The sequence below is a fragment of the Cebus imitator genome, unplaced genomic scaffold (genome assembly GCF_001604975.1).
Source record: "Cebus imitator isolate Cc_AM_T3 unplaced genomic scaffold, Cebus_imitator-1.0 Scaffold135, whole genome shotgun sequence".
In the NCBI taxonomy this organism is placed as follows: Eukaryota; Metazoa; Chordata; class Mammalia; order Primates; family Cebidae; genus Cebus; species Cebus imitator.
In genome coordinates this window covers 927,542-942,564 of record NW_016107450.1, presented here as the reverse complement: position 1 = coordinate 942,564, position 15,023 = coordinate 927,542, and the positions used below count along the sequence as shown (strand labels likewise).

General features: G+C 39.6%; 1 protein-coding gene across 2 annotated transcripts in view; it reads left to right on the top strand.

Moving 5' to 3' along the window:
- CACHD1 (cache domain containing 1) overlaps positions 1-15,023 on the top strand; it is a 228,154-nt gene that overhangs the window by 189,386 nt on the left and 23,745 nt on the right. For both annotated transcript variants that reach the window (XM_037743111.1, XM_017541535.2), the window contains exons 14-19: positions 3,218-3,360; positions 4,024-4,205; positions 5,261-5,371; positions 10,925-11,047; positions 12,480-12,579; positions 12,670-12,786. In XM_037743111.1, coding sequence (XP_037599039.1) covers positions 3,218-3,360; positions 4,024-4,205; positions 5,261-5,371; positions 10,925-11,047; positions 12,480-12,579; positions 12,670-12,786 — 776 coding nt within the window. The remainder of the gene's footprint in view (positions 1-3,217; positions 3,361-4,023; positions 4,206-5,260; positions 5,372-10,924; positions 11,048-12,479; positions 12,580-12,669; positions 12,787-15,023) is intronic.

Sequence of the window (15,023 nt, the reverse complement as noted above, 5' to 3'; positions counted from 1 at the left end):
TTTGACGCAGAGTTTCGCTGTTGTCGCCCAGGCTGGAGTACAGTGATACGATCTTGGCTCACTGCAACCTCCATCTCCTGGGTTCAAGTGATTCTCCTGCCTCAGACTCCGAGAAGCTGGGGTTACAGGTGTGTGCCACCACACCTGGCTAACTTTTGTATTTTTGGTAGAGATGGGGTTTCACCATGCTGGCCAGGCTGGTCTCAAACTCCTGACCTCAGGTGATTCTCCCACCTTGGCCTCCCAAAGTGCTGGGATTATAAGCACCACCATGCCCAGTCCCTTTTTGCTTTTCTTAATTGGGCTACTGGAAAATTTTAAATTATATCTGTGGGTTGCACTGTATTTCAGTTGAACAGCAAGCTCTGCCTCATAGAGATTATTCAGATAATGTAGTTTAAAATTTTATTTATTTATTTATTTTTGAGAGAGAGAGTTTTGCTCTTGTTGCCCAGGCCTGAGTGCAATGGCACGATTTCAGCTCACCACAACCTCCGCCTCCAGGGTTCAAGTAATTCTCCTGTCTCACCCTCCCAAGTAGCTGGGATTATAGGCATGTGCCACCATGCTCGGCTAACTTTGTATTTTTAGTAGAGACAGGGTTTTCCATATTGGTCAGGCTGGTCTCAAACTCCCGACCTCAGGTGATCCTCCTGCCTCGGTTTCCCAAAGTCCTGGGATTATAGGTGTGAGCCATGCACCTGGCCTCTGAACTTATTATTTTATATACAATTAACAAACAGACCATAAGCCAATGTCTGACTTTCACTGCGAGCTCTTGTCACCCTTCCTCACCTGGATGGTAAGGCCCAAGGACAAGGGGAAGAGGTAATCAAGGGCATCTTAGTTAGGATCAGTTGGCAATGAAAATGAACCAAGATAATTAAAATACAATAAAAAGAGAGTGGGAAATATGGGAAGCAATGGCAGAGAAGTCGTTTCCATTTGATTTCATTGATGTGGGGGTTTAAAGGCTAGGTCTTAAATGTACGTCACCTGTGTTCGAGTGAGCTGATGGAAGCACATCATCTTTCTTGGTACAGAGACAAAGAATAATTTTTAACAGTACATCATCTAAGGCAATCAAATACGTATATGTGTGTATAAATAAGCGTGTCTACCTCCTAGACACAAAGCTTTGGGTCCTGTATTTTGATTCTTTCTGTCTCTTTGTGCTCAACCCATCTTACTCCTCTAGGCTTTCCTAAAATGCCAGTCTCTCTCACTACAAAAGAAACCCGCTCCCCAAACCATGTCTCCTTCTCTTTACTCCAGCCCCAGGGCAACTCTCTTGTCTCTGAAGAGGATGTATGCCTTTGACACTTCTTATATTATTGTGTTATTCTTACGTTGTTATTTTTCTCTATTTTCCTTATCACCTGTCACTCCAGTTGGATCCTAACTTCTTTGAGTTCAGGAACTAGCCTCTCTTTCTGGCACGTCCTTGCATGGAGGGGCTGCACAAGAATATATACATGAATCCACAGCATGCTGCTAAGCACCCTAACCTTTTCCAGCCTCTGGTTGTCTTTGCTTTGATTAATTAATATAATAATAATCTTCCAACGTAGCCCATGAAGATATCATCAGAATTAAATGAAACATAACATTATTTAATGTTTTCTGGGAATAGCAGACTAGGTGATTCTAACCCAACCTACTGAGGTCAACTATTTAATAAAATTCCTGGATGGAAACATAATCCTGAATTAAAATCCTGGAAAGCATCAGAGCTAACATGATAGAGAAGAATTACTGGGCAAAAATCTCAGAGAAAAAAAGAACCTAGAGAAGAGAGCCAACACTCAAAGCCACTATTGCAATGTACATATCTACCAATCCAGAAGAAACAGCTGTGAAATTAAACAGTGCTTTAAGTAACTACTTCAGGCAAGGGGGAGAAACACAAATCAAATCCAGGGTCCACTAAAGGTGGAGACTCTAATAAATGAAACTACTCTTTTCACTCTCAGCCCCACACACATACATGCTTTTAGCAGAGATTCTAAAATACTACATCTTTAGCGGAAGGCCTGAAGTTAAATCTGGCCTTCACTTGGGATTCCTATCATCTAAGTGGTTTGGGGAACTTTAGCCATTAGCCTTTGAAAGAGGATGGTCATGGATTAGTTGAAGTCACACAGTGCTTAGGTCAGTATCCTGCCTCCTAACTGGGAACCCTTTCCAGCACCCCACCTGCTACATCTTACAGTGTGGCACCAGGCAGGATGAAGCAACAATCCTCTCTGGAGAAAGATCCCCCCATCTTCTTAGGCCTCAAGCTATTTCTACACGTTACTTTTTAAGTACAATGTTCAGCACAATCAGAGATCACTAGGCTATAAGGAGACAAAACACGATGTGTGAGAACTAACAAAAGGAGGAGGAAATGCCCTACGTGTTTAAATGAGTAGGACACATGGTTGTGCTTTCTGAAACTTCTAAAAATACGGTAAGGTTGAACAGTAGAGCATCTCAAAGACAAAGATTTAATGTTTTTCTTTTGTACTATGATTCATTGTGAGGATTTTTATCTTAAATAGAGAACTAAGGTTTTCCTGTTAGATCAGACCAATAATAAAACGTCTACATTAACTACTGTATTTCTAGAAGCTTTTGTTTATGTCAAGTTTTGCTGCCACCATCTGAGTGAATAATTTTTTGATTTTTGCATTGATTTCACTGTTCCATCTTTCCTTCTTAAATATTACTACTACTATGAATAATGATAGTTAATACTCATTTGCTTTACAAATATTAACTCACTGAATTCTCATCATATCTCTCCATAAGGTTGCTGCTGTTATCTTCCCCACCATGCAAATGAGAGAAACACAACCTGCCCAACATCACACAGCCTGGAAATGGTGAAGCCTAGATTTAATCCAGGCTGGCTTCATGCATGTCAGAAGCTGTCCCCTCACTCCTCATAAGATATTATATGTAGATCTCAGATAGTTTGAAGAACCTTCACTCCCAGTACTTGTGTTTATTGGTGCATGTCTTTAGCGGTTCATTCTTAGGACCGTAAGCTCCCTGAAGGGAGAGAATGTAACCTTTTTCCTTTTTAGCTCCTCTCAGCGCTGGGCTCTTTGTTTCCTGATGGAAGATATTAAGCCACCATCGCTGACAGATTGGCAGAGCCGACTGATGCTTTTGTTTGGGATGACATGGAGTCTCCGCATTCTCAGGCCTGCTTTGTTTGCTTCTTTTTCAGAAAGTCCAACCGTCATGCTGTCTGCTGGCAGCTTTTCCTCCCCCTATGAGCACCTTAGCCAGCCAGAGACAAAGCGCATGGTGGAGCACTACACCGCCTATCTCAGCGACAACACCCGCCTCATTGCTAACCCGGGCCTCAAAGTAAGTGCTGGCATGGGGCCCCATTTCTAGTGTCCCTCTCCACAGGCCCAGCAGGGGGTGCTGGCCGTGAACCTTTGAAGTAGGAATCCCAGCTCTGCATCTGTGCCTCTCAGCTGGAGAGCTGCAGAGTGTGTGGCCCAGGGGGAGGCTGGTCAGCAGCGACCCTTCTGATGGATTAAGAAGCCCTGTGGGCCACATGGAGAATCTGTTACAGGCCTCAGAAGCAACGGTGGTTTCCAGTGATATTAGGAGGGGATGTGATTTAGAGACTAGTGAAACTTTCCCAGCCCTGTCTTACCCCGGGGGGAAGAAGTAAAGTGCCTCTGCTGTCTCTTGAGATAAATATAAATAGAAAGTGTAAAGAACAAAGCTTTAGGGTTGGTATGTATATTGTGTGTATATTAATGACTTGCTATAGGATTTTTCTTTGCAAACTCAGACTAGCTAGGGTGAACAATTGGGTGATCATGTATCTGCTGACTGTATTTCTGCAAGCTTTTGTTTTCACCAAGTTTGGCTGCATCCATCTGCTGTGAAAAGATTTTTAAAAAGTAATTGGGCTTGGCTTCTTTGCAACAGAGCTTTGGGAAGCCCTGCCAGCAGCCCACTCTCTTTTCATATGAGTTTTAAAGGATCCCTGCTATGTCTTCCTTTGTTTCCCAGTTCTCTGTCAGAAATGAAGTAATGGCTACCAGCCACGTCACAGATGAATGGATGACACAAATGGAAATGAGTAGCCTGAACACTTACATTGTCCGCCGTTACATAGCAACGCCCAATGGTGTCCTCAGAATTTATCCTGGTTCCCTCATGGACAAAGCATTTGATCCTACTAGGAGACAATGGTGAGTTTTAGGGGCTTCCATTGTCAAAGGTGGGAGACATGGTAAATACATACAATAAAGCAACTTCAGGCCATTAAACTAAAGAAGATACCTTCCTGGTGGTAAAAAAGGTTTCTGAATAGTTTTTTCAATGCAGCATTAACAACAGCTGTGTGGGGTTTTTTTTCTGTCTACAGTGTTTTTATCTCTTCATTGAAATTTTGAGCCTGAAATTCTTTATGCTTGGCCATTTTAATTTCTAGTGGTTTGTTGGATTCCTACCTTATGCAAAATGTGTCCCTAGTGGATAGACTTTATTTTACTACACATGATTATGGAATCAAGTTACAGCTTATGTATGACCTGTAAAAAATGAACACATAAATTAAAAAACATTCTTTTACTTTAGGCTTCATTTTGACTTTAATTTTCAAAAGCAAAAGCTAACAATACGCTATAGCAGGGGAGCCAATTGGACATAAGAACAGAAATTCTAGTTTGTCTCTAAAACATCTATACCTGTAACCCTAGCAGTTTGGGAGGCCAAGGCAGGTGGATTGCTTGAGCCTAGGAGTTCGAGACCAACCTGGGTAACATAGCAAAATGCCATCTCTTCAAAAAAAATATAAAAATTAGTTGGGCATGGTGGTACACAGCTGTAGTCCCAGCTACTCAGGAGGCTGTGGTGGGAGGATTGCTTAAGCCTAGGAGTTTGAGGTTTCAGTGTGCCAGGATCACACCACTGCATTCCAGCCTGGGCAACAGAATGAGACCCTGTCTAAAAAAAAAAAAAAAAAAAAAAAAAAAACTATACTAAGATCTTAGTAAATGCCCAGGTATGTACTGAGTTCAGTGTCTCTTTTTAAAGTAAGAAGGAATATCAGATTTTTTTAGCTTCTTGTATTGATGCTATAGTCAGATATAAAAGATGAGAATCCTTTTGCATTTCAGTGTGACACAAACATAATTTATCATAAATATTTTTAGAGGGCTAAGCTCACTTTTCTTTGAAATTTACAGAGTAGAGGTGCATACTCTAAATAACATGACTTTCTTTGGTCTCAATTACCTATTAGGTATCTCCATGCAGTTGCCAATCCAGGGTTGATTTCTTTGACTGGTCCTTACTTAGATGTTGGAGGAGCTGGTTATGTCGTGACAATCAGTCACACAATTCATTCATCCAGGTAATACGTTAATTAACTTTATAGCCATTTCTTAAATGTATCAAGGATATTTTGGAAATCTGAATAGAAGAGTACTGGCACCAAAGCTTAGAGGCAGAAGCATGACCTTTGAAGTGAAGCAGGCTGGCATTTGAACATCTCTCTCTATGTCACCTTCAATTCCCTAGCTTTCTCCTGACGTCTATAAAATGGGAATGATACCTATCTCACAAGGAGGTCATGTAAACTGAGTCAGTGAAAGGCTGTTAGCCCTGTTCTTGGCAGCCATGATGACCTTTATGGAGAAGAAAAAAGATGTTGGAGTCTAAAGAGCCATTTGAAGAAACATCCAGTTTAAACTGATGAAAGAAGTATCAATAGGAGCCTGGCAATTATGATTGCCAGAGAGTTTCCCAAGAAAAGGAGAATTTTTAATGAAGAAAAACAGGCTGGGTTCATTGGCTCACACTTGTAATCCTAGCACCTTGAGAGGCTGAGGTGGGCAGATCACTTCAGACCAGGAGTTCCAGACCAGCCTGGGCAACATAGTGAGACCCTGTCTCTATAAAATATAAAATAGTCAGGCATGATGGTGTACACTTGCATTCCTAGTTACTCCAGAGGCTGAGGCAGGAGGCTTGCTTGAGCCCCAGGAGTTCAAGGCTGCACTCTAGCCTGGATGACAGTGTAAGACCCTGTCCCCCCGCCCCTCAAAAAAAGAGAGAGAAAGAAAAAGTACCAAGATACCGAATTTATTGCCTTTTGTAGTTGAGTCTAACTCTTTAGAATTAAATAAGTTGTTTATTTGGTTTTCTTTTTATAAAAAAGAAAATGTGTCCTTGAAACTATCTCTTGAAAAATTACTTTTTGAAAATTGATTTTCCTGGAATGCTATATCAATATCACTGTACATGTATTTAGAGCGCTTTATATTTCCTGCTTTTAAGGTTTCAGTTTAAGCTACAGATGTCAGTGAAATGTTGGGTAGGGAAGCAAGTCACACGCATTATTTTAATCCCTTCATTATACAAATAGCTATTTTTTCCTGGCAACCAAGAAAGACCATATTTTGACTGGTACCTGTAATGATGCCTTAACATTTATAGGAGACAGATTTTCTTGCTTAAGTCTGTGCTTTTCACTGGTGCTCATTATATGTCAAATGACTGACATTCAGTAGAATTCCTCTAATGGAAGTTCATTGGGAGCAAGAATTGGGAGGCTGTAGATATGGAATTTCAATATCATGGCCTATGTCTCTGTGGGAAACGGGGCCCTGCAGCCAGCCAAATGTTGACTCCTTTGTAGGGTATGATATCTGTCTGACTGTCAGCTTCTCCCATCATATAATATTTCACATGCAAACAAGTAAACAGTTACTTAGAACAGATCCCTCAGTGTTTTCATTAACAGACCATGTGTGAAGCACATGCCTATTGATGTCTAAATAAAGTGACTTGTCATCCCTCCCATATATTCTAATGAGTTGAGGAAAAGTAAACAAAGGCTGTTTCTTTTGAGGGGACTGCAGTCACCTTGGTCTTTGATTACAATGAAATGGGCCAGAACTGCCAGAACTGGGCTCTTGAAAATGTTGTTATAGTGTAGGGAATCAAAACCCAGGTGTGCCTTAGTCTTTAGGTGACCTAAGTGGCTCTCCTCACCTGGCAGTTTATTATCAAGAGCCATTTGCTTTTCTGTCTGGATGTATTCTTTTTTGTTCAGGAGAGGAAGTGTAGGGGCAGATGTTTATGGTTGTATATGTAGGTTTACATGTTTTTCTTGGGATTCAAGTGGGCGGAGTAATTTTTATTTGGTTTGTTTACAAATATTTATTGTGTCAGTCCAAGTGAATCACGATGGAAATATGATGGATTTTCAAGTTAGAAAAGCCCAGGTTCAGCTGAGTGCAGTGGCTCACGCCTGTAATCCCAGTACTTTGAGAGGCCAATGTGGGCAGATCACCTGAAGTCAGGAGTTTAAGACCAGCCTGGCCGACATGGTAAAAGCCTTTCTCTACTCAAAAATAAAAATAAAAAAATAAAAAATGAGCCATGTAGTGGCACATGCCTGCAATCCCAGCTACTTGGGAGGCTGAGGCACTAGACTCACTTGAACCCGGGAGGCAGAGGTTGCAGTGAGCCAACATTGTACCACTGCACTCCAGCCTGGGCAACAGAGTGAGACTCTGTCTCAGTAAAAAAGGAAAACCCAGGTTCAGATCCCTCATGTGGTTACTTTTACATCATGGGTTGAACCTACACAAGTTTAACTAGAGTATAACAAGAGCAAGAAATGGCAGTTGAAATCCTAGATTCTGCCTCCTGAGTCACTCAGTGAGTGTATATTCCCTGAATAAGTGTCTGCTCTTGCCCTGCACAATATGCAGCCCCATGCATCTGGTCGTTTGAATATTTTGCTTACCAGAATGTGATTTTACTATTCGGAGCTGTGTATTTTTCTTTTTCTTAATTTTTAAAATTATTATTATACTTTAAGTTTTGGGGTACACGTGCAGAACATACAAGTTTGTTACATAGGTATACTGGTGGTTTGCTGCATCCATCACCCCCATCATCTACATTAGTTGTTTGTCTTAATGTTAGCCCTCCTCTGTCCCCAGCAGCAGGCCCCAGTGTGTGATGTTCCCCTCCCTGTGTCCATGTGTTCTCACTGTTCAACACCCACTTATGAGTGAGAACATGCAGTGTTTGGTTTTCTGTTCTGTGTCAGTATTTTTCAATCAACAGAGTTTAGAATGCAAGTCAGCTACTACTTATGGTGCTCAAGCAGAGCAACTGTGGCTTTGATGGCTGTATGGATAGATAGGCTTTGCAAAGGTATTTTTTTCAAATGATTACTGGCGATTTTGGCCTTCAGCTTGAGAACTTCATCCCTCCTAACATGTGGTTCTACTCCCACAAAGTAGATTTTCCATTTATTATTTGCATGACTATAAACAAATTCCGTTTTACCTTTGATTCCCCACTTAGGAAAGTGAGATATTAGCGCCTATCTCAAATGATTATTTTTAAGGATTAAATTAAATAATATATGTCAATCTCTTAGAACAGTGCCTGATATCTGGTAAGGGCTCAATAAATGTTAAGCACTTTTATAATAATGTTTTGTGACCTCTCTGACGTCATGTGAAACAGAGGCTGTAATACCTGCATTAAACTGATAGGATGAGAATTAGAGATGATGCATGTCAAGTGCGTAGTACTGTGCTTAAAAGGTTGAGTCCCATATAGATGGCAGTTATTTTTATCATGCTATTTTTGCTTTAAACCTCTGGCATTTTAACAGGTCAGAAGAGAAAGCTTAAGCTAATATTCAGCTTGTCATGAAGCAGTCCCATGCACTCAGATTTCAGAAGTGGTTTGGCTGAGAATTAGAGGCATTTTCTAATTCAACACTCACTTATCAGTTACTCCTAGAAGCTCTCTTGTGATTCTTTCATGCACATTTTTAGTACCCTGAGAATCTGGGTTTGCATTCTTTGGAGAATGGCGATGCTGCTAGAGATGAAATACAATCATTAAGCAAAGGACTGGTTAGATGTGTCTTTGGCCATGAAAATCTCACAGAAGTATCGTAAACAACCTGATCTGTTGTGCTTAGAAATGTAGGTTTGGTGTGATTTTTTTTGTTGTTGTTTCCAATGGCATTCTTTATGAGTTGCTATGATAACAGTGTACCTATCTGAAATGCAGGTGAAAATATGAATCCTAGACTTACATAGGCAACATGCATGCTGTTGCTTGAACATGTTTTTCATTTTGAAGCAGATAGCAGTTATACAAGGGAAGTTTAGAAATAAATTGCCTTATACCAAAACACCTATGGGGTATTTTTCACTAAGGTAGCTATAGTATTGTAGAAAGAGCTAGATGTGGGCACTGGTCTCTCTCTACTGTAAATAAAAGGTGATCTGATCTGTCTTTTGTGTTTTTGCCATTCTGAGCCTAATCTTGTCATTTATAAAACCGGAACTATGATTCCGTTCTGGCTTTTTCACAGATAATTAAATGGTGTAAAGTTGCTTGGAAACTCTTGAATGCTCTGCAGATCTAAGAAGGCAGTATAACTTCATGGTTAAGAGTATATGCTTTGGAGTTGAAGACACTAAGTTTAAATCCCTGATTCCACCAGCCCATTGTTGGGTGTCTATAGTCCCAGCTACTTGAGACTGGGGCAGGAGGATCACTTGAGCTCCCAGGAGCATGAATCTAGCCTGGGTAATATAGCAAGACCCCATCTCTTACAAAAATAATAAATAAATTTCTGCTTCTACTAGTTATTCACTATGTGACCTTGACAAATACCTAATTTCCCCAAGCTTCAGTTTTCTGGAAATTATAATACCATGTAAGATTGCTATGAGAAATAATTAAGATTCTTGTGATTTTTCTTTGAAATTTTTTAATAAAGAAATTAGGCAGGTATATGATGGGAGATGATAGGCTCTTAGAAAGTCCCTATGTTGGGTAAACTGCAAATTGTCAGCAACAAGAGTATGGGAGTTCATTGGTCAAATAGCACATGCCTTCCCAGTTACCCATGAGCATAGCTTAAAAGGAGCCAAGGTCCCAAGTGAGAAGTCCACATTTCTGACACACCTAGCAATGTCTTGAAGTGCATTTTCTCCGAAAGAGTGATAAGTTTATTGTCAACCCATGCCTGAGGGCTCAACTTCACTGTTTAGTTTTCTTTAGCTTAAATTCTTTTTTTTTTTTTTTTAGCTATTCACTGTAAATACATCATCTCATTTAATCCCAATAACAGCCTTATAAAGTAGGTACTATTATTGACTGCATTTTCATATGAGAAAACTGAAGCTTACAAAGGTTAAACAGCATTCCATAAGTCACATATATAGAAAGCAACAGGGTCAAGTTTGACTTCAGATCTGCTGATTCCAGAGCCAGAAACATTAGCACTGTGTTTTACTGCCCAACTTTCTCTTCCTTGGCTGTTGAGAGTAGCAGGGTGGAATGGAGCAAGTACTGGCCTATGGACCAGGAGAGTCTCATTCTAGAATAGTAGCTGTGCTCTGAGCAGAGTCAACCTTAATGTTGTGGAAAGAAAACTAGACTAGACATTGTTCCTCCTCAGTTTTCTATGACTTTACGCCAGTCAGTTAACCTTTGTGAGATCTGTTTTCTTATCTACAAAATGAAGTAAATAATAAAAGTGTTGCTTAGGAGGATTGTTCTTTATCTAGAAGTCTGTTGGAAGTAACCATAGTGGTTATACATCCAACTTCCCACCTTATGCCTCTGCACTCATATTTTTGTCAGTCAAGCCACTCTCTGAACATCATATTTCACAACTGCTCAGGTTTTGGGCCAGTCTTATTTAGACAGTTCTACATTAAGTCTTAAATTTTTTTCTTTCTTAAAATTCCCATGTTGTGTTAAATCAGTCACTTAGTTGATTGTTTTTGTTGTGGGAGAAGTAGGGAGAAACAGTGGGAAGGTATTTCTAATACCAATGTCCCTGTGATTGAACATAGCTTTTATCTTTAAATAAGCCATGCCTATGGTTCTCATTGATCTTTTTCACCTAAAGTACACAGCTATCTTCCGGGCACACTGTGGCTGTGATGGGCATTGACTTCACACTCAGATACTTCTACAAAGTTCTGATGGACCTGTTACCAGTGTGTAACCAAGATGGTGGCAACAAAATAAGGTAAGCCCTTTAGGGATGCTATTTCTTTTCTAGCTGCAGAAATTTAAAAATAGATGTCAGGTATATGTAGTTGAATGGTCAAGTCTAGAAATTGAATTTATAGTCTGAGTGTCCTATTAAGAAGGTTTTTGTTCTTTTTCTCTTCTTTCATTTTTCCAAGATTTTCTTTAGGATTTGGACAGACTGATTCTACACACAACAAGAAAAATATCTGCAGCATGGAATGTACCAAAACCTCTTGTTTCCCTGAAAGTCAGTAATTAGAGGCTTCCCCTTTCTTTGGTACTAGAAAGACCAGAGGGAACTCTTGGGTTGGACTTTTGATGTTCACTTTGTCATTAAACCAAAGTCTTTGTGACATTTTCAGCTGCTTAGACTGTTCCTTTTACATTTCCTCAGAAAGAGACCATGGAACCAAAACTCTCTGCCTCCTGAATTTCAAAAGCACATGTCTGATCAAAGCAAGGGCATTCCCTTGATTTAATGCAGGCCGCTTTTAAAAATAGCTTTCTTAGTTCCATCTCATGGTTCACTTCGTGTCATTGGTCCTGATGGGGAAATGTGGAATTCCTGGCAAACTGGTATCACTAATGTAAAGTAAAATAAAGCAAAATATAGTCTTGATTAAAGCAGTTCTATCTTCATTTATTGTTTCTATCAAATATAGTAGTCCCCCTCTTATCTCTGGTGTCGCTTTGCAAAGGTTCAGTTACCCACAGCGTAATACAATATAGAGAGAGAAAGACTGCATTCACATAGTTTTTATTACTGTTATAATTGTTCTATTTTATTATTAGTTAATGTTGTTAATCTCTTACTGGGCCTAGTTTATAAATTAAACTATCATAGGTAAGTATATACAGGAAAAAAACCATGTATATAAGGTTCAGTACATCGGCACTTGCAGGCATCCATTGGGGGTCTTAGAATATATCTTCCACAGATAAGGGAGCAGGACTACTATATACTTTTATACATCCCCTGCATGTTGTTATTTTGTGTGTATTTATCATTGGAAGAAGAAATTATATGGCTTACTTAAAATCTGTTGGTATAAGTACTTAAGTCTACTTCCTTCAGGATCTGCCTCCCTGGAAAAAACAATAAACTTCCCATTCATACATCCTTGCAAAAGGTCTGAGTCCATCTTACTTGGACTGGGTGGGCACATTCTTTATGGGCACATTCTGGTGACCACAGAGTTGGGTGTAACTCTCACCTTTACCTGTATCCTAGGTGATCCACAACCTCAAAATTGTGTACCTGTCTACCTGCCTGCAAGCTTCCCTTCATATTTCCAATGAGTAGTTACTGAGAACCTGAGATAAATCCAATTTGTTTCAGGGCTGGCAAGATAAATACTCTCTGAATACGTTTAAAAAAACAAAAAAATAGCTGATATGAATGAGGGGCATCACTTGTTTTGGTACAGATGCTTCATAATGGAGGACAGGGGTTACCTGGTGGCGCACCCAACTCTCATCGACCCCAAAGGACATGCACCTGTGGAGCAGCAGCACATCACCCACAAGGTATTTGTCACAACGCTGAGCAGCTCAGTTCTCCAACCACCTGCAGCCCACTACATGGCATATGTCTTCTGTTCTCTTTGGCCTTGGTAGGAGCCCCTGGTAGCAAATGATATCCTCAACCACCCCAACTTCGTAAAGAAAAACCTGTGCAATAGCTTCAGTGACAGAACAGTCCAGAGGTTTTATAAATTCAACACCAGCCTTGTGGTAAGTTGATCTGATTAACACTCTCATTTTTCCATCCCATTATGGAGCATAAACTGGAATAATGGCTAATGTCTAAATATTATCCTTACCTGTTTCATTGCCTTAGAATTACAGAATGATAAGAAGAGACAGGACCTTCGTTCTTGTTTCCAGTTTGATGATTGGTAGATACAAAGCTCAGAGTAGAAAAGTGAATGTTTTAAGGTCTCACAGTTGGTATTTTGTTTTGGTTTTGTTTGTTTAAAGACTTACCCAATCTAAACCCTTTGAAATATCTGCTGAAGTTGGTTCCCACACTCTTGTGTAAATATATGTGGCACCATGTGTTCCTCTCTTCCTGTCTTCTAGAGATCACTCGGGCTTCTTAAATTCCCAAGGCCAAGTTAGGTCAGTTCCTGATCATTTGCCCTATGAGATGGGAACTCTCATGTAAATCATCTGAACATAATGTCTTTTTTTTAGCTTAGAGTACTCTGTATAATTTGAGCTGCTGCAAATTTACCTGGTTATGGTTAAAGATCTTAAGGACATTCTCATTAATTTATAAATAATCCTAGTTGGGAGAAAGCAAAAATGGGGAATGATAGAACATTCAAAAAGCTACTTACAGGAAGTAGGTTTTTTATTTAGAATAGGCATTTATGTCAGTCATTAAGTGTGTAATTTTTTAAAAGTACTGGGTAAAGAAAATGTGGCATATATATACCTTGGAATACTATGCAGCCATAAAAAACAATGAGTTCATGTCCTTTGCAGGGACATGGATGAATCTGGAAACCATCATTCTCAGCAAACTGACACAAGAACAGAAAACCAAACACTGCATGTTCTTACTCATAAGTGGGTGTTGAACAATGAGAACACATGGACACAGGGAGGGAAACATCACACTCTGGAGTCTGTTGGGGGGTGGAGGGCTAGGGGAGCAATAGCAGGGGGTGGGGAGTTTGGGGAGGGCTAACATTAGGAGAAATACCTCATGGAGGCAGCAAACCACCATGGCATATGTAACAATCCTGCAGGATCTGTACATGTACCTCAGAACTTCAAGTATAATTTTTTAAAAAAATTGAAAATTATATAATATCAAAAAAAAAATCCTAAACTGAGTCTCAAAAACTCTTATTGCAGAAAGCAATTATCTGGTGGAAAAGAAGAGTTTAAAAAAATGAATATGTTAATAGAATAGTGTGTTCAAAGCAAGGGAAGTCATTATTACCCTGCTGAGACACCATACCATTTTGAGGAGCACTCTCTTTAAAGGAATCATTGACAATTGAGACTGCCAAGTAAAGATCTCATAGGAAAGTCTGACTTATTCTGTATATCTTCTATCATTTATGCAATGGTTTCTGGAGTCTTCAGCACACAAAGCCAGGATACTCAGGTAGATAATGTTCAAAAGGCTAATTTGAATAATTTAACAGCCCAGGTTATTCCCAAATGGAATTAGAGCATTCCTGGGTATTGGCACTATCAGGACTCCAAGCCTGTGTTATTGCTTGTATTCTAGAAGTGGGTGTCTTCCAGACAGTAAGAAATTCATGTAGACCTCTAAAAACCCATTCAGTGCTATGATTCTCAGAACCAAGCTCCTCTTCATCATGCATATATATAGGATGAATGGCATGGAAACAAGCCTGGAATAAAATAATTTGCCTAGTGTATCTGACACACATGCAGAAAAATGATTACACACAACTCTACAATACCACTTTGTAATCTTTGATTTTCTAATACAGTAAACAAAATTGGCAATTCACATTTTCTTGCTATCACATTTTCTTGTTATGGAATAAAGAAAAGGGATGCTTGCTTTAGTTGGATTATTTAAATATTTAAATATTCTAGAAGCAGAAACTTACCTCTTAGAGAGGTTTGATTTTTAAATAATTTTATTATTCTATAAGGAAAAAGATTCATCATCCAAAAAAGGAAATACGTGATTTGTGGTTAATTAGATTTGCATGTGAATACATTTTAAACTATTCCTTACCTGAAAATTGTCTTTTTTTTTTCCCATTTATTTATTTTATTGCATTTTAGGTTTTGGGGTACATGTGAAGAACATGCAAAATTGTCGCATAGGTACACACGTGGCAGTGTGATTTGCTGACTTCCTCCCCATCACCTACATCTGGCATTTCTCCCCTTGCTATCTCTCCCCAGCTCCCCACCCCCACTGTCCCTCCTCCATTTCCCCCCAACTGACCCCAATGTGTAGTGCTCCCCTCCCT